The sequence below is a fragment of the Anopheles nili genome, chromosome 2, assembly GCF_943737925.1.
Source record: "Anopheles nili chromosome 2, idAnoNiliSN_F5_01, whole genome shotgun sequence".
In the NCBI taxonomy this organism is placed as follows: domain Eukaryota; kingdom Metazoa; phylum Arthropoda; class Insecta; order Diptera; family Culicidae; genus Anopheles; species Anopheles nili.
The window spans coordinates 76,335,164-76,353,786 of NC_071291.1; the positions used below are offsets into that span (position 1 = coordinate 76,335,164).

Here is an 18,623-nt window from a genome sequence, read left to right on the forward strand (position 1 = left end):
CAATTTGCCCATTCTCGATGACCAACCGCCCGTTTCCGTGACCGCTTCTGTCTCAGCTCCACCGGGGTGCTCCGGGGTATGGTGACGGGACGTCGGTGACAGTACTTAATCCAACTCTCCGCTCAGTTCCCGGTGTCTAGTGAGGCCGGAATCCCTCTCAGGATATCGGATGCAGTCGGCCACAGATCAGGGTGTGTTTTTGCTTCCAACCCAAATTCGCAGGGAAATTGTTCGTTTAGGAATTCTCATTCTTTAATGCTGCGCACTGTTCGCCCCGTATCCAACCCAAAGTCAACTCATGTGTTGCCGGTGGTCCTTTCGTTGCACCAGCGTGAGGAGGACACGTCTTGCACAGAATGCACCTCACTCCAGGTCCAGGCCACGTTACCTAAGGCCGGGGAGAGATTTTCGGGGGTTTATTTTTATTATTCTACGTCTGCAACTTCGACTCCCAGTCGGTTGACGACTTCCTGCTCCCTTGGAGGAGCACAGGAACCGGACAGGTTTATCGAATTTAAAACGTCAGTTTCACTTATGCAAGCCCGCTAGAAGCTAGGCAGCTTGTCGGTTCCGATTCCGGGATGCTCCGGAATGCCCGAAAATGAGCATGGGGACGAGATTTAGTCGACTGCCGGTCGAAAGGCAGCTTCAGCAGAGGGCTTGATTTTTTGTGACTTCCTGCTTTTTGGGATAAATTTTCTTCCCAGTGAGGCAGTACGAAAGTTGATATACAATTTTCATTCTCCCCGTGACGCTCCCGTGGGAGCGCCTTGTGGAGAATTTGAGCATGTCGTGGATGGAATTATAGTGATTGGTTTACTAGCGATGCGCAAGATATGCTGCAGCCGATCAAACGTGCTGTGTAGACGGTGCAATGTGTGATTTTTCCCTTTTCCTGGAGCCAGTTTTTATTTGGCTCACTTTTCCAGTTACTAGCCTCAAATTGAGCGATTATTAGAGCTTGTTTGCTCGTTCCTGTAAGGAAATTCACCGATGCGGATCGTGAAGAAGCTATCCTATTTTTGTTTCTACCTCACTGCCATTCGGGATCACCCGTCTAGTCTTCAGGATGGCTGCGGAATTTTCCATTTTTCCTCAAAACTAGCACCATCAATCATTCAATTAATCTCCGAAAACATGACGGCTTGGACGCAAACCGTCACTCAATAGGGGCCTTACCAACGAGAGCTCGATTTCAATCGCATGGATCAATCTAAAAATCACGCCTTTCTCATCGCTCCAATGGCGGAGTGTGTCGATTTTGATTTTCTAGATATGTCACCAAATAATCGGCGCGTCGAAAAAGGACACTAAAAAATTCTCTACTCGGTGAGAGGATAACCTCACCGTTCATGGAAGAGTATGTGGCAACGGTGGAATAGAAATCAATTAACATTCGCGGTTTCTCGCTGAGAGCGATCAATTCAGATTTTTGTGATTCAATAGCAGAAAAGACACGTTATTGTGTAGTGAAATCATGGCACTGTGAACTCTATAACACAGTCACGCTATGGGTTTTTTGTTGTTGCGTAAAACCCTTTAATCCTGTATCTAATTTGCTTTCGCTGCCTTTCGCACATCAGGTGTGATTTTGTTGGTATACAACGTTTTGATTTAGCGTCCAGTTGAAGAATGCAGTTTAAATGCGATATCCCGCCAGCATGGGGGCCTGACCACGTGTCAGCACGTCTGCCCATTGATTCTCCCCGTCACCGTCCGTCGTTCATAATTAGAATCACACGCTTGCATTTTAATCCAATGACACGTGGTATATTTTTGGCTCCATGCTCGAGGTTCTGAATTTAAGTGCATGAATAAATCGCATCATTACACACATTAGCGAATGGCTGGGCCGGCAAAATGGTCGTAATGCTGGCAGGCGGAAGGACAATCACCCGTCGCCCATCGCCATTTCCCAGTTGCCCATTAATTAGAAATGCTTATAAATTGTGCACCATTAACAACCGGCACCGGAATCGAAAATACAAACAGTTGTATATGAGAGATTGCCGTGAGTGTTTTCCTCCTTTTATGGTTCTCTTGTGTGGTGGTTCTGATACCGTCATGAATATAATATGTGTAGGAAAATCGACATGTTTACAAAAATTACCAAAAACGATCCACTATGCTCCCAATACCCCACATTGGCGATGCAATACACAAATGAGCAAATATCTATCGATGGCTTTATCTGCCCCGTTTTGTCGGTACATCCCAATATGATGAAAAAAACAAGGGAATCGCAAACTGATCAATTTTAAAATTGGCATAATTACCCACGTTCGTAATCTCCCGTCGTCCTTCGGTGCGGTCAATCGTGCCAGGAGCCTGAAACTGACCCTTTCACTTGCAGTCCCTTCAGCAAAAATGCATGTGTATGCGAAAAAAATACTTGACAAAAACACAACAGCGCGTTAAAAGAGTCATCTTTATGCGGTACCAACATAAAAAAGCTCATTCGAGCGCAACCGGGCGCATAAGTGTGCATGGAAGCAGTGGGCATAAATTTGATTGCCCGCACCAAACCGACCGAACCGGTATCCGAAACCCACTGGAGCTCATAATTGGTGCAATAACGATGATTACTGCCTACTGGCCAGGCTGAGAGCGTTACTATATGTCCAGCTGTATTGCGAGGAATGGTTGGATAGGATCAGAAATGAACTCGATGTAACTCGATGGTTTTGAAAGCCATCGTGCCTGTAGACGGGATTACAACAAAGCGAGTGACGATAAGATACTGAAAGCCAAGATTTTCCATTGCACTGTAAGTTATGATTCAGAATTCAACAAGCTGAAGGCTTATTTCTTCTCCTGCTACATTTTGCCATATTCTGTTAAACCAAGAGAGAAAAAAGTACCTCAACATCACCACTCTCTAGCTTATTATCTCTCTTCTTCAAACACTCAACAGTGGATTCTGGTAGTAACCAGTCCTGGTGCGGTGTCGTGGGAAGACAAATAATTTAGCAATTCAAATACAACACTGCATGTGCATTATCAGTGATGGCCCCGGCGAGAGTCTAATGATCGCCGATGATGAACCGTTTGAAAATGGTTAATTAAAAATTAATCCAATTGGGTAAGAAAGCTGTGAAGCGAATTATAGTCTAATGGAGATGGCAGAAATAGGTATAAGAGATCAGTTTTTCGTCAGTTGGCGATCTGAAACATTTTCTACGGTGTGTTTGATGTTCATTCGAAAAAAAGGTTTGTAAGTTTACAGCTATGTTATTACGTGGGGTGGTAATAGGTTAAGTTTAAAGTAACGAGAATTTCAATTGCGTGCCAGCCATGTTTCTTTGCGGTGCTAATTATTTTTACAGTGGACAAAACGAAATAAATGGTAGATTAGAATTTTCTATTTAGGTAATTACAATTGTTTGAAAACAGCACGTGTATGAGATTTTTCCACGCAACTAGAACGTACGCAGCCATACCTCGGTATTGACGTTTGATGTCAAAATGTGTGTTATTGTTTAGGTCCAGTCGTTTGTTGTCATCTTGCAAGTAATTACAACTTATAATTTTACACGCTTGCAATTGATTGGGTTTATTCTAACTTGGGCCACGATTAAACCCGGCGTGATGTTTGCAACCGTGTAAAAATATTGTTAAGATAAGTGAGTTATAAACGTGCAGTTAGTAGTTAAAAGAAGTGGCTTTGAAGGTAGGAATTGTCACACTTCAATTTCACAGTTTATTCAGATATCTATTACTTTAGCTTCAATCTCATAACACTTGTTTTTTGAAAAATTTTAGGCTAAATTCAATCTAAATATTCGTTCTGCAAGATTCTTTAAGGATACGCCTATTTTGCTTTGTTCTAAAGGCTTTATTCGACAATGGCGAACTTACGTGATACTTCCACAAAAAAAACTAATCGTCCCACAGTGAACGTTGCAATTCATCCCAACCCCGGAACTCCGCCAACAAGTACAAGCAGCTCTTGCGATAGCGGAGAATACAAACCCGTTTTCTTTAACGAAATTTCCCAAATCATGCGCGGATACGGTGACTGCGAGAAACCGCTGCGTGAATCGGTGATCTTGGTGGAAAAAATTGTTTTGCAGCAGCTGCGTGGAATCATGCAGGAAGCGATAGACCACGCTATGTCGCGACCAAACTCTCCCACCTTATCTCGGCGTGACTTCGAGTACATTATGCGCAAGAACCAGGTACGGGTAGCACGGTTGCAAAAGTACTTCCGCGATATGGCGCTAATGAAAAAACGCCTAAAAGATATCTGCGGCGGGCGCTACTCCCATCTCAACCTCGGTGCATGTTCTGAAACTTCAGACGACGACTCCGACCGGGAGGTACCGGAGAAGTATGATGAGGAGAAGATGCGCCGGTTATTCCGGGCCGACCGGATTTCACAGATACTGACCGGAAGACAGTATGAAGAGTACAACTCAGCGCGGCGATCTTCTTTCATGCATCGCAACACGGAAGTGATGAAAAGTAGGATGCGTATGTGGTTGAACATACCGGAGGATGTTAACATTACACCAAGCTGCCTGCTCACGTTGTCCTACTTAGCTCACGAAACCATCGCCGTGCTGGTAGATTTTTGTATCTTGATCAGACTGAATTCCTCTAACAGAATTGTCGATCCGTACAGTCGAGTTACTTCTTCAGGTAGGTTGAAGCGTTTTAACATAGTTACGTATTAGGTGCTATCACTTTTCGGTTTGGTGTAGAAGAATCGTGTTGTTTCGCCCATCGGTAGTATAGTATCGTTTGATGTGTGTTATAACAGAAAAAATGAAAATATGTGGTTTTTGCAGGAAAATCCTACAATATGTTACACGCCTGCCCAGAGGTAACACAGGGACGAGGATTGGATGGAGTGAAGCCCATTACCCCGCAAGAAATCAATGAAGCTATGCGACGACATCGGCAGTTGGCCATGAGAAGCTCGGGTCACTACAGAAATGCACTCAATTTCAAACCACCTTACCTTGCGATGTAAAACACTACTAAATTGACAACAGATCTACTTAAATAAAAGAGATTAATCTTCATCTATTTCAATTACATCGACATTATTCTGTAAAACCAATACGTCCTCTTCATCACTGGATTTTGTCTGAGAGCGATTGGAGCTCCTACTGGTGGTTTTGGAATTTAACGTGCTGCTTTTCTTCACTCGTTTACTTCCGTTTATGGTTTCTTTTCTAGCTAACGTAGATGTGTCAAATGTTCGTTTGTTCGTTTGATTAGCCGTTCTCAAGTGACTTTTCGAAGTAGAGGCTTCGTCATGAAGCGCGAAATGTTTTCCAAATTGAATCTTGAGAGAATCTCCTTCAATACGAGCGCGACCTTTATCGATGTAACTCAGCGTCGCATACGGTGTATACACGAACGACTCCTTTAGGTAATCATTTATAATGAAATAGGCAACGATCTGCTCGGCTGTAACACGATCAATCAATGGTGCCGGTTTGGAGAGCCGAAGATAAACCGGACCTTTGTGAAACCATGCGTCCACTAGTTTCAATCCGGTGAGTTTAGTTTGACCGGCCTGCTCAATGATGCTGTACAATTGCTGCAAGTATGGTGCTATGTCCATCATTGGATGTGTGATTTCTCTGTTTGCACATCGGTCGCACATATTGTTGCAGTCTTCCTTCCCCCATACTTCTGAGAAGTATTGCGAGATGAGTTTCCTTCGGCATCTAAAACGAGTAATTTCAATTAGTTGAAATCGCATTTATGCAGAATGGATCGAGCACTTCGCTTACTCGTTGGTAGATATACAGTATTCAACCAAAGCATACGCATTTTTAAGTCCCATATGCTCAGAAAAAGTCATCGTAGAAATGCGAAATATATCGGAAAAATTGAACAGTAAAATACATTCCGCCCGCTCGCCATCACGCCCGGCCCGACCACTTTCTTGGTAAAAGTTTTCCATGCTCTTGCTCAAAGTGTGGTGTATGACAAACCGGACGTTCCCTTTGTTAATACCCATTCCGAAAGCAATCGTCGCTACTACTGCCTGCACCTCGTTGTTGTGCCAAAGCTGGTGAATTTTTGTACGATCAGCTTGTTCGAGGTTTGCGTGGTACGGTGCAACCAACAAACCACGTTCTGTTAACTCACTGCTTATGTCCACCGCATCCTTCATTGAGTAAGTGTAAATAATACCACACTGTTTGCGAAAACGTGTAAGCAGAAGATTCGATAACAAATCGTATTGTGCTTGCTTGTTCGTCGGCTTGTCCAGTACGTGGTAATACAGGTTAGGACGATTAAACGAGGCTACGAACAACAATGACTCCGGTATGTTGAGCATATTTTGCACGTCGGTTATGACCTTGGTAGTGGCAGTGGCCGTTACCCCAAGCAACGGAGTCTTGGGAAACATTTCCTTCAGTACTCCTAGAAACTTATAGTCAGGTCGAAAATCGTGTCCCCATTGAGAACAGCAATGTACTTCATCTGCAAAGCAAAACCTTTGGTCAGAGATTCGTAACAATACGCCACATACTCAAACTCACCGATTGCTATTCGATCCAATTTACCATTATTGTAACACTTTTGTAAAGCCGTCATAAATCGTTTGCTCTTTGATAGTCTTTCCGGTGTAACATAGAGCAGCTTCAGGATCGCTTTATCCTTATCGCTTAGTTCTTTGTATATACGCGATACAGTATTCTTATCGGTGGTACTACACATTAGCTGAGCCTTTACCTTTACTTTGTCCAAGGACCAAACTTGATCTTCCATAAGCGAAATCAGCGGAGAGATGACAACCGTAATGCCATCGCTTAAGAGCGCTGGTAGTTGAAAACACAGGCTTTTTCCGCTGCCAGTAGGAGCTAGTAGCAACACATCATTGCCATCCATCAGGGCGTTGATGGTTCGTAGTTGCATCTGACGGTAATGCTTAAGAGAAAACACCAGGAGCATTATATTTCGGGCTTTGGTGGACCATGAAAAGGTTTCACTATCCCAATCTCGCTTCTCTAACTTGTTAGTCTTGCGCTGATGAAGTATGCTCTGAATGGATTCTCTCAGTTGAATGAGCTGTGCTTTTTGCGATTTCAATCGGCTTAACTTGCTTTCGATTACTTCCAGTTTTTGCGTGATTTGTAAATTATGAGCAGATAATTCTTCGTCGTTTAATGTGCTCAATTGATTATCCATTCCGAACTCTCCAGAACATGTTTTTTCTGCCGCAGTTTCCGACGATGTGTCGAGATAGAACATTGAAGATTCTAACATTGGGTATTCCTTGGTATACTATAACTTTGATATCCTATGACTCTTCAGTTATTTTATCGCATTATTCACTCACAGAATTTTTACGATTAGCACGCGTAGCAAGCAGGTTTTTTCTTGTTTACTATTTGACGTTTTCGCAATGCGCGTTTTTGAGCTGTTCTAAATAACATGTGGTCTTCCAGTAACTTTTTTGAGCAAATGATTTATGATATGATGATCATTTATAAGGATAATTTGGGTTACAGAACGCATTATTGTGCTCACAATGCACTACAAAAGTTTAAACATGTTTACAATAATATTAACAAAAGTTTTTAAATAAAACTGTCAAGCGAAAATGTTGAATAAATTGTCAATATCGGTATGTAAACATTTTAGCGTCAAATGTGGAGAAAAGTAAACAACACTTCTAGACAAATAGAAGCCAGTGTACAACAATCAAGATATTATTTTTAATTTATTTACGATGAGCGACATTGAACGTATTTGTCGTCTTTGCTTAACAGAAGAACTAGGGAACTGTCGCGAATCCATGATTGTTCTGAATGACGATGCCGAGATACTAGAAATAATTCGTGCAATAACATCTCTCGAGGTGAGTGTCTCAAACATCCATCCTGTTATCAAAATATGCATTCCTTCGATTCCTTCGCATGTTCCAGGTGATCGTGAATGAAGCATACCAATATTTCCTATGTGTGGAATGTAAGGAATCATTGCAAAAGTGTCAGTACTTTCGCGAGCGCTGCATTATAAACGATAGTATATTCCGAAGCAAGTTTTCCGTAAAAACAGATGATGCCGGTTATTCCAAGTTGTTGCCGTCCGATATAGGCAAGCCTTGCGATGACGTAAACAAAGTAGCAACTGCTAAATCAGAATCCACATGTTTCGATGATGAAGGGCCTTTCATTGAAGAGTGTCTTGTAGAAACGGTAGAACAAAATGAAGCTAACAATGATCCGTATGAACCACCGACATCGTTGAAAATAGACTTCAGAGACAGTGCATCATCCGCGAAATCAAAGAGTGTTCGTAAGAAACGTAGTCGTGTGACAAAGCCTGAGTCGGATAAGACAAACAATAAACTGCCCTGCGCGCAGTGCGGTAAAATGATTGCACGTAACAACATCAACCAACACCAGTTAACGCACGATCCAGATCGGCCCAAGGTGTTTTGTTCGTATTGTGGCAAGGCATTCAAAGACCCCAGGCGCATGCAGCTGCACATTAATAGTAACCATACTCTGGAAAAGAAATATCCCTGCGAAACCTGTGGCAAAGTATATCTTCGACCAACGTCGTTGAAGGATCATCAGCTTTCAAAGCACACTAACGATAAGAAGTACGAGTGTAGCGAATGCGGGATGGCATTTACCAGTTGGGCGCAACGATGGCATCATTACAAGAAGGAACATACAACAGCTAAACCATTTGCTTGTACTTACTGTGATTGGGCATTTAAGTTTAAGTATGTATATTACTTCACCTTCTCTTGCGTAGACGTAAACCTTACTTTCTATTTCAGAGGTGATCTCACGTTGCACATCCGGAAGCACACCGGAGAAAAACCCTTTAAGTGTGACATCTGTGGTAAAGCGTTTAACAAAAGCTACAACGTCGTGATACATAAAAAATCACACCGCAACGTTTTGGCAGCCGAAGGAAGGATACCATCGGACAGTATGGTACCACCGGAAAACCCTGTACCACTTGTTTTTGAATCTAAACCCTTACAGCTGGAAGATAAAACTGCAATTTAGGATAAAAATGTGAATGCACAATATTTATATAGGATTAAATTAAATTGTTAACAAATGCAACTTCAAATCTACGACTGGGTGATCTACAGATAAGCTGATGGGACTTTTAAAGTCCTTCGAAACTTCACCTATATTGAGTCTGTAATAAGTGGGACCTCAATGAATTTTACGATAACCCCACTAGTGTCCATCGCACTAAAATTTGACAGGCCCCGGTGGGTTGGGCGTGCCATTAGAACGATCTGCATCTGTTACGCCTGTTCAGACCGCCCACGTGGACGGTGAAGGCTTGATAGGTCTACATTGAAATGAAGTGATGGTATTTTATGTCGTCGTTACTTCGTAAAAGTAAATTAAATTATACCATAATTATTTAAACTTGGTTATTATTTTCATTTCGCGAAATACAGTTTTATTTTCTCCTTAAAAATGTCTAAACTTAACGCGTGCAATATAGGTAATGCAAGCTTCTTTACGACATGTTTTAAAAAAATACCTCATTAAATCGGTCACATAATAGAGCAGGAAGACGTCTCCGCTTCCGGATGCTCAAGTCCACCGCGAAGTTCTTTGGCTTTTGAAGCTAGGAAGGAGCATTCGTATTCCTTTTGCATAGCCTCTGGAAGTGGCTTAGCCCAATCCTCCGGCGGTCCCTTCCGCTTAGTCCACACATTATTGCTGTAGTGCGCTCTCATCCGTTCTTCGCGTCGCCTTTGCTCGCTATGGATCAGCTCCAATGCGCTTTTGGTGTCCATGGAATTGTTTTGAAATCGTGCACAGTTGTCGAAGTCACGCTTCCATTGGTTACAATCTACTGATTCGCCGTGAATGAAGTACTGATGAAACCGCGCTTTAATGCTCGTGCAATCTTCGTATTCTTCATTATATAAGTAACAGGGTCGGATCTACAAAGGCGTTAGAGTGTTGGATATATCGGAACGTTTTCATGAATGAAAATCATGTCCACTTACCGACCAGAGGTTTTTTACTACTTCCTCTTCGTCATGAGATTTTGGCTTAATAGCAGCCGCAGCTTCATATACGGTGGACATGCTTAAATTCTGTTTGTAAAATTTCTAAACATCATATCACCGTTGTTTATATCATTTGACAACTAAATCCACATGCAAGCGGGGTAGTTTCACTCTTCGCTAATGTATCACTACATAGCGGTTTATAATGCATCTGATGCAGTTCTCAATCCTTTAAACATCTGGAACTGATTTGAATGTTTTTCCAAATTTATTTATTATTCGCCAACCTCTGCTTTAGTTGTCTTTTGGGACACGATTGCCTTATTATTTTGATGAGATTTTTTATGAATAACGACATTATAGCTTTTGTTGAATCTTTTCCCACAAATATCGCAAGAAAACGGTTTTTCTCCCGTATGCGTTCTAGTGTGAAGAGTCAAGTCGCTTCTGTAAATGTAGAAAATTTAAAATTAATCAATATTTTACCATCTTGACTAACTATCCTCCCGTGTAGAGTACGTACTTCATTTTAAAAGCTTTATCGCAAAACTGGCAATTAAACGGCTTGGCTACTGTATGCATCTTAATGAAGTGGTAATTTTTCTTCGCGTAGTTTGAAAACTTCATGCTACACATCCCACACTCATACCGCTTTTCGGTAGAATGATTCGCAAGTACATGCTCTCGTAACGAATTCGATCGAAAGTACACCTTGCCACATACTTTACAATCATATTTCTTTTCAAATGTGTGATTCCCATTCACATGCATATTCAACAAATGAACATCTTTGAAGCTTTTGCCGCAATGTGAGCAAAACATTTTCGGAGGAGTTGGATTGTGTGTATCCAGATGCTTTTTCATGTTAGATCGTACTATCATTTTGCCACATTGCACGCACGGTACAAGTCGATTGCCGCTAGATGTAGAACGCTGCTTTTCCGAGCTGTGTACAGCCGTATTCTCAGTTTTGCTTACGGATCTTTTTTTCGTTGAGATAGGTTTGGACTTTTTCCTTTTTAATGTTCTAGTGTGTGCATCCTTCGAAGGCGATTGAATCTCCGTTTGTTCTTCTGTAATAACTTCTTCGACCAAAATATTTTTTTCATTTTCTAATGTAATTTCTTCATCATAGAGTGGGTCTAGTGCCTGTGCTTCGTCTAGAGTTATTACTTCCAGTTTTACAGCCTCCAGCTTGTGATATAATTCATCATTTTTCAGACAAGCGCTGCGAAACTCCGCAAACTGCTCCAGCAAAGATTGGCAATCAGTACATATAAACACAGGATTGATTGCGTCCGGGGGAAGTAACTAACCGAATTAGAATAAATGCTTTGAATGTAACTAAGATTTTAGTGGGAAATGGGCTCGAATCAACCGATTTTACCTGCAATGATGTTAATGTGAATATCGTTTGAACTGTAGCGTCATCTTTCGTTAGCTCTATCAAAATGTCTTCTGTTTCTGTTAAGCATAACCGGCAAACGTTCAAATTTGCCATGATATCTACTAAACTTCTTTAGCAAATACCAGATGCTATCAAGTAACACATAACTTTCTTTATTTTGTTTACGCGCTTTGATTTGTTTACGCTTTTATGCATTCTTGATTTGACAACGTTAGGTTAGGCTAATGAAAGCGGGCTTTTTGACAGCTCGTAATGTAAATAAACTTTGTATCGGCAAGTAAACATCGTAATTTCCGAAGCAGTTGTCCGTTTTCGTCTTTGTAAAACTGTTTTCTCCAGTTGTGAACTTGTAATGTGATTTAAATTTGCTATATTACAACTCAGCATAATGGTTGAGATGGAAAATAACCGTGTTAAGATGATAAAGTTGCGTTTGCAGCACGAGTTCAACATCAAAGTCCTTGACGAGTGGTTGTCCGGATGCGTGCTCTTCAGCCTGCAAGAAAATCCGAAGATCTCGAACGAAAACTTGTTCCAATTTGCATACAGCCAATGGCTGTTAGCCGACCTGACCAATATTGGCATTCCTGTGCTGCCTCCTGACTTTGACAAGAAAGTGGAGCAGCACACTCTCAGCGGATCATTTCCTCTGCAGATGCAGTACATGATTGATATTTGTAAGACTTTCAATTAACATAGAATCATTGTCTGATGTAATTAGCCGTTAACTAAATTCTTGATTACAGCCGAACCAGCGTATGAGCAATGGAGGAATTTGTATGATAAAAAGCTGGACGAAGCGGACGATGAGGTCCAGATGAGGCGGAATCAAGCACCCAACGTTAAAAAGTATACTCACATAGTAATGTGTACTGTGATAAGTTAGAATCATTATAAGATTGTTATTTGTTATAGGCGTCGAATGTTAAAACTTATGCTGACCGACGGAAAACAAACCGTCGTGGCTCTGGAGCACAGTCCGATTAGCTGCTTATACACCCAATTGCTGCCTGGGTTGAAATTGCAACTAACCGGACCATTGCGTTGCGTCAATAATGTTATCTTTTTAGAATCGAAAAATGTGCGGGTGCTGGGTGGAGAAGTTGACGTTCTGCTGATAACGAATGCCTATGAAAATGTTCTCCTACGCGTTTTAAACAGACCAGCTAACCCCAATCCAAAACTAGATTATGAGGAAGTAGAAGTGTCCGAGATAAAAAATCGTCCAAATTATAAAGCCATAGAATCGATTCCGATGAACACGCACAGCGTCGCAAAGGAGTATCAGAGGAAATCACAGGTAGTGGACGAAGAAGACGTTGACGATTCGTTGCTCTTGGGAATTGATTTGGATATGGTGGAAGGAAGTCAACCGGATGTACGCTTAGGGTCGAGCAAACCCGAACAAGTGGCTGCAATTAGTACACTCATGGATGACGATGACGAACACGACATCGTGCAGCTGGTGGACGCAGCGAATGTGTCGGAAATTATGAACCATCAGGTGACCTCTACCAGACATTCCCAATCGTCACCGGTTAGCGCCAAATCCATCTCTATTCAAACTCGTCCGAAACCGTCATTTTATGAACCGATGGAAGATGATATAGATATGTTAAATACGTTGGAAGATGAAATAAGAAGTGAACTTCATGACGCATTTCCAAAAAATCCACCAGATGGAAAATCAAGTACCTTAGAATCTCCGAAAGTGAAGAAAATTCGGATGATGGATGAATATATATCTCCGCCTTTAAAAGATACGAAAACCTCCAGCACAACATCAGCTTTACCATCCTTCCGCAGTGGTTGTACATCAACAGTCTCCAAGGAATCTATGGTTCCTCAGCCTTCGACCAGTAAAACGTTCAACAATTTCAATGTCTCAACTTTGTTTGATGATAGCATGGACTGTATTCAGAAAATTGTCACTAACAACGCTTTATCCAAGCCCAACATACTTTGTTCCGACTACGCTTTCTGTATAGATGGAGTAAACTTGGCAACGATCGAACAAATCTTGGCCCTTTCAGACCAAAGTCGTGCTGGTTCGACTTTTTTGGTATATTGCGAAGTAAGTGGTGTTAACGATCAGCCACGTATCCGTAAGCAGCAGTGGCACCTAAGCCTTCAGTTAACGGACCATTCTGATGTACTCAACTCAGTACGGTTACATGATAACGTGGTCGCAAAAATGGTGAAACATGAAGCGGCAGATTTGATGCAAATGCGCAAAATAGATAAAGAAGGAGTGTTGCGACTGCTCGATTCAATTTTGCACGATTTTACGGAGTTGTTGCAGGAAATTAAGTGCTTTTGGCGAATAGTTTACCCCGCTGAACCCGGAGATTCTGAAAATTTACCAATCGTAATGGCGACGTACGAGATGAACGAAGAACGCGGTGCTATATTGTTGGATAAAATCATCAAGGAAAACTGTAGTCAACTAAGGAAAATGTTGTAGAATTATAAGCATTTTTTAACATACAATGAGCATAATTTTGACTATTCAGAAGTATCGTTGGGTATATCACGCTAGTGTTTCATGAAGAACATAAATATTCTATAGTGGTAATAGTCTTTTTGATTCTAAAATAGCAGTGATTGTCCTTATTTAAGCTTATTTTATTCTTAGTACACAATTACACTTTTGATCAGTACTGACACAAACATATCGTTTTTATCACATTCGTAATGCAAAAGCACGGACCCTACAGACTGTCCATCATGTTTGTTTTACTCCATCTGGACATAATCGATCCTTGATCGATGAATTTCTTTTACTGTCGTTCTGACTATGTCACACCGCGTCGCAGTCATACCGCTTTCATACATAAAATGAATTAAAATCTATCCATGTTAAAAAAGTAACAATTTCGTTACGCTACATACAATCCTAGATTGCAAATGCACTGATATGGGAGAAGGATGAAGGATCGTCATGAACGCTTTGGGGGTTAGTTTTCACTTTGCTTGAAAATAGCCATCTTTAGCTGCTCGTAGCTGATCCACATCACCACGTTCCACGAGACAAGTCGAGCGAAGGACGGCACAAAGCCTTTGTAGAACGCCGCCACACCTTCCTTGGCACCCATCCGGATGGCACAATCGAGCGCTCCGCGGTACTGGCCTCGAGGTGAGTTCATGTAGCGGGTTTTGACCACATCGACCGGTGAGGCGACAATTGTGGCCGCTAGTCCCGCGACGACGGCTGCCGAAAAGTGACATCGGATGTCGTTTGGCATGTGGGCGTAGAGCAGCAGGCAATCCTTCACCACGTCGTAGCATACAATCTCTGCTACGTTGACGATGGCATTTCGTCCCACGTTGGGAATCGCTCCCTTCCACAGGCCACGCACTCCTTCCTCCCGGTGAATCGTCCGGTAGGCTTGCAGTGTGGAAGCGTACCGACGACCGGTAGACGAGCGGGTTGCGGCCTGGAAGCGCACTTTTACTACATCCGTCGGCTGTGCAATCATAACGGCGGCACCGCCCGTTGTCAGGCCGGCCAAGATTCGGGTTCCAATCTGAAGTCCAGCTTCGTTTTCTGTTAATTGATTTTTCCAAAATCCACGTTAGCATTGTAACAATTGCTGAAGGTCTCGCTTTCATATATACACCACAACCTACCTTTAAGCAGGGAACCATAAAACGTTTTCACCGTATCGTACAGTCCAAGGCGGATGGAACAGAAGCACAGTTGGCGCTGCAAGCCAGCAGACAGGCCGTTGTACAGTGTCCGGAAGCCTTCCTGTCTAGTGATGGTTGTAATCGTACCCACTAGCCCGCGGTACTGCACGTGTTGTGTCGCCGGAACGGGTATCGGATTCAGTTTGAGCGAAGCCGTTGTGTTGATGGCCGGTGCCATGGCGACTGTTCGAACGGGCTGTTCGCCTTGAATCTGAAATTGTGAAAAATTGCAATTATTAGAAGCACGCAATCGGAAGCGGTTTCACTAAAGTAAAACGCTTTCATTAGAATGGGAAATCTACCAAAGCATGTTGTAGCTCACGCAAACGATTTTTTTTTCATATTACATCGTGGATCATTGGTAGCCTCATACCGTTAATGTTTTTTTTTCATCTTTTGCCGTATAATAACACAAAAATTGCTAATAAAGGGAGGGTTTCCCGTTTGTTCATTTCCCTTTACAAAGATTTTACATAAAGGACAAATTAGTCATGCGTGTTAACCGATATCGCTCTTTAAGTGTCGTCTAGTTTCCAGATGGATCATGTGTATTATGTTCCGAACTTGTGATGAATTTATAAAAAAAATCCCTCATCAAGGTCCAAATTTGTGTGTGCGGCCGTAAATTGTCAAATTTCTTTAACGGATCACAAATTTGAAATGCGTATTTTGTTGCGTAACTCGTTAGAGAGCTCGCTCGGTGAAGGACAGCGACATCGAGGCGGATCTCTAGTTCAAAGTCCTACGACCAACGTCCTACTTCCTACTAGCGATGATGCTGCTGCATCATTCGTCTCTGAACTAGGGCTACCGTTGATCATATTAAAGCTTACATACATACGAGAGGGTATGCTTGATTCCATCCCTGGTGGCATTCATCAGACACAACGGAGAAAAAAAACGCGACTCAGTTTGAACTTTGTACCAGCTAACCGGGCGCGCGTTTCATCGACGGCATTCGTTCGCCTCTCGAGGGCGCTCTCGACACGGTTAGGCTCATTATGATCTGGTCAGTGGCTTGAGCCCGTTGGACCGTTCAAACCGTCGCACACACGCGGAACTGCGACTTGGACGGCCGCGGGCTAAGAGCATCGGAGAGGGAATGGGGCAACCCCATCGATAGCGGCTTGCATCCTATCCACCGTCCTTGCGTTTCGTTCAAACGCAATCATGCGTGTCAACGGCTCAAGACCGACCACGGATTCGCTAAAGCGAGTGCAAAATAGGAAGCAAAATGCTCACTAGACCACACCGAAGGCGACGGTCGGATCGAAAAGCACCTCCACGAACCAGACAGCCTCGGTAGTCTGCGGTCGTCCTACGGCAGGTGGCTGTACAGAATACGATCGACAGATCGCATGAAGGCTCAGGATGCTTACCTGTAGTCGTACTTTGGCTGTGTCCAATGGGAAGGTAATGAAATCTGCAAAGCAAGCCGCGGTTCCGGCCGTCAGCAGCTTCACCGGCACGGATGCCGTCAGCTCCGTCGTCTTCTCTGAAGTGCGTCGTTGAAAGCTCATGATGATGTGTTACGAGGATTTTCCGGTCGTTAATTTGTCTCTCAACAGGATGTATCCTGGAATGGAGGGGCGATATTTATCACGCAAGATTAGCACCACTAGCGTAGATTTACCATCAATCATATATTTACACTCTAATCAAATATTCGAACCAAGACGTTTGTAGGGCACAAACCCGCGTTTTCCGCTAGTAACCGATCATTGATCACTAGCTCGCAGATAGCTAGCGTTACGACAAAGAAGTAGAGATGCGTGGATCGCATCACTCTCCCTCGCACGGCCATTATCCCGTGCTACGAAAACAAAAATAGCCTTGACAACACCAAGGCGAAAAAGCCAAAGGCGCGTAAAGCCTGACACCGTGCGCGCCATTCCCCATCATCAATTAATAGGCGCTCCTGCCGTCCGCATCGGGTCAGCTGATAAAAACCGGTGTCTTGGCTTTGTTGCTCGGTGGGGGCTCGTCCTCAACGTTCACGGCTCTGTAACGATTGTACGTTTTTTGCTGCCTTCACCAATCTAATAAAGCCATTGTCGTCGTGTAGATAGCATGGCCGTAGCAACCGTTGGAATGCATCGTGCTCAGAGTGTACAGCGAAATCTGGCCTTCTCCTGGTTTACGGCGATTGGCAGAAAATCTTACCACGGATCCAGTTTCGTGATTAGGCGCTAAACCGGATGAAGTGCAAAATTAATACACCACTCTGGTTGATTTGTTTGTGTAACGACACGACGTTCCTGAGAGTCCTCTTACTAAATACCATTGTATACACTAACGGGCGTTTTGTCGTTAAATTATGCGTTATTTCTTCATATTATCGAGGTAATAATTTTAAACAAATCGCGCAACGGTTTATGATAAACGATCAGAGACTTTGACCGACGTTATCAGATGATGCATGATAGCGGAATGATTGACTTCAATGGCATCTGTTTGGCTATTTATTGCGTTTTTGATATTGGTGATAATATAACCGGAGACTGCTCTTGATAAAAAAAAGCTATAATACCAATTTAACTTCTAGGCGGTATTCGTCACATACCCAAATTATTGCTAGTAGGTTAAAAACACACCCACGATCTCATCTTTGGCATACAACTTTGAAAGCATATTTCCAGTTGCCCGTGACCTCGGTGCATGTGGCCACCGTTGGGTCACCTTTCTAAAGCAGGTGCTACTTTTAAAACTGACTTATGAAACACTTCCAAATGGTGAAACCCTGAAAGCAGAACTTACACAATAGCGCCCGGAGTGGTTAAGGCACCGGTTTTGTATTCACACAGCACTGAAGCACTCTTTTGGGAAGGCTCTAAAAAAATGCCAATGCCTGGTGTGGTGACGGTTAAATTGCCCTTTGTCACTTCCGGTCCGATTGCCACCACGTGTCACTGCACCGTTGCAGCACAAAATGCACCTCACTCACAGTTGGCAACGCTCGCCAGATCGCTGTAAACGGAAGAGCTTTTACTGAAAGCGCACGATCGCCCGGCACATGGTTCGCCTTTGCTCGAGCCTCCGAAACTACACAGTAAGCCTGAGCCTCGTAACGGTGTCATATAAATAGGCTCGATCGCGCCCGCGAAACCCTCGCACGACCACCAATTGCGCTGGAACCAACCAACACACGACGCGGGAACGCACGCACGGATCGGCACCGGTCGTCATCCCCACCCTTCACCGGCACCGATCATCTGCAGTGGTGGTGGAGGTGTCCACTGATATTGTGGCACATGAGCTCGGAAGCGCAGACGTACTTCGGTCTCTCCTCGGCTCGTTGGCCCCATTATGGCGCAATGAAGAGGCTCATGGGAAAAGATGGTAGGACACTGATCAGTAGGACGAGGGTGTCATCTTCGTCATCTTGGTCTGTTGCTATCGGCAGAGAAACGATAAGACATGCACGCATCTTGTGGGAGGATGCCTTCGCAAAGCATGTAGTTTCAAGCCAATTCTACAGGTGGGATTCATCGATAGTTGATAAAACGGAAAGAGTAGCTAAAAATAGTACTACTGGTGATTCATGCGCCTCCATCA

General features: G+C 43.2%; 7 protein-coding genes across 7 annotated transcripts; 3 read left to right on the forward strand and 4 right to left on the reverse strand.

The window, feature by feature from the left end:
* The first annotated feature begins 3,780 nt into the window (after window positions 1–3,780).
* LOC128720502 (uncharacterized) lies at window positions 3,781–4,975 on the forward strand. The gene is made up of 2 exons (XM_053814176.1): window positions 3,781–4,641; window positions 4,791–4,975. Exons 1-2 carry the CDS (start codon window positions 3,846–3,848, stop codon window positions 4,973–4,975), a joined length of 981 nt encoding a protein of 326 aa, XP_053670151.1. The 5' UTR covers window positions 3,781–3,845.
* Window positions 4,976–5,017: 42 nt separating this feature from the next.
* LOC128730182 (ATP-dependent DNA helicase Q1-like) lies at window positions 5,018–7,155 on the reverse strand. The gene is made up of 3 exons (XM_053823214.1): window positions 6,507–7,155; window positions 5,748–6,447; window positions 5,018–5,681 (listed from the first exon to the last, which is right to left on the reverse strand). The coding sequence occupies exons 1-3, from the start codon at window positions 7,153–7,155 to the stop codon at window positions 5,018–5,020; spliced, it is 2,013 nt and encodes a 670-aa protein (XP_053679189.1).
* Window positions 7,156–7,699: 544 nt separating this feature from the next.
* On the forward strand, window positions 7,700–9,223 carry LOC128720361 (zinc finger protein 43-like). Its single transcript, XM_053814026.1, has 3 exons — window positions 7,700–7,828; window positions 7,896–8,704; window positions 8,762–9,223. The coding sequence occupies exons 1-3, from the start codon at window positions 7,700–7,702 to the stop codon at window positions 8,994–8,996; spliced, it is 1,173 nt and encodes a 390-aa protein (XP_053670001.1). The 3' UTR covers window positions 8,997–9,223.
* Window positions 9,224–9,422: 199 nt separating this feature from the next.
* Window positions 9,423–10,081, reverse strand: LOC128720374 (UPF0545 protein C22orf39 homolog). Its single transcript, XM_053814042.1, has 2 exons — window positions 9,968–10,081; window positions 9,423–9,901 (listed from the first exon to the last, which is right to left on the reverse strand). The coding sequence occupies exons 1-2, from the start codon at window positions 10,046–10,048 to the stop codon at window positions 9,506–9,508; spliced, it is 477 nt and encodes a 158-aa protein (XP_053670017.1). The 5' UTR covers window positions 10,049–10,081; the 3' UTR covers window positions 9,423–9,505.
* Window positions 10,082–10,245: 164 nt separating this feature from the next.
* Window positions 10,246–11,471, reverse strand: LOC128730183 (zinc finger protein 681-like). The gene is made up of 3 exons (XM_053823215.1): window positions 11,358–11,471; window positions 10,494–11,281; window positions 10,246–10,417 (listed from the first exon to the last, which is right to left on the reverse strand). Exons 1-3 carry the CDS (start codon window positions 11,469–11,471, stop codon window positions 10,246–10,248), a joined length of 1,074 nt encoding a protein of 357 aa, XP_053679190.1.
* A 295-nt stretch (window positions 11,472–11,766) lies between these two features.
* Window positions 11,767–13,842, forward strand: LOC128720728 (uncharacterized). Its single transcript, XM_053814421.1, has 3 exons — window positions 11,767–12,055; window positions 12,125–12,227; window positions 12,294–13,842. Exons 1-3 carry the CDS (start codon window positions 11,767–11,769, stop codon window positions 13,840–13,842), a joined length of 1,941 nt encoding a protein of 646 aa, XP_053670396.1.
* A 493-nt stretch (window positions 13,843–14,335) lies between these two features.
* Window positions 14,336–16,588, reverse strand: LOC128722161 (mitochondrial uncoupling protein 2-like). Its single transcript, XM_053816000.1, has 3 exons — window positions 16,448–16,588; window positions 15,009–15,279; window positions 14,336–14,925 (listed from the first exon to the last, which is right to left on the reverse strand). The coding sequence occupies exons 1-3, from the start codon at window positions 16,586–16,588 to the stop codon at window positions 14,336–14,338; spliced, it is 1,002 nt and encodes a 333-aa protein (XP_053671975.1).
* Window positions 16,589–18,623: the final 2,035 nt, after the last annotated feature.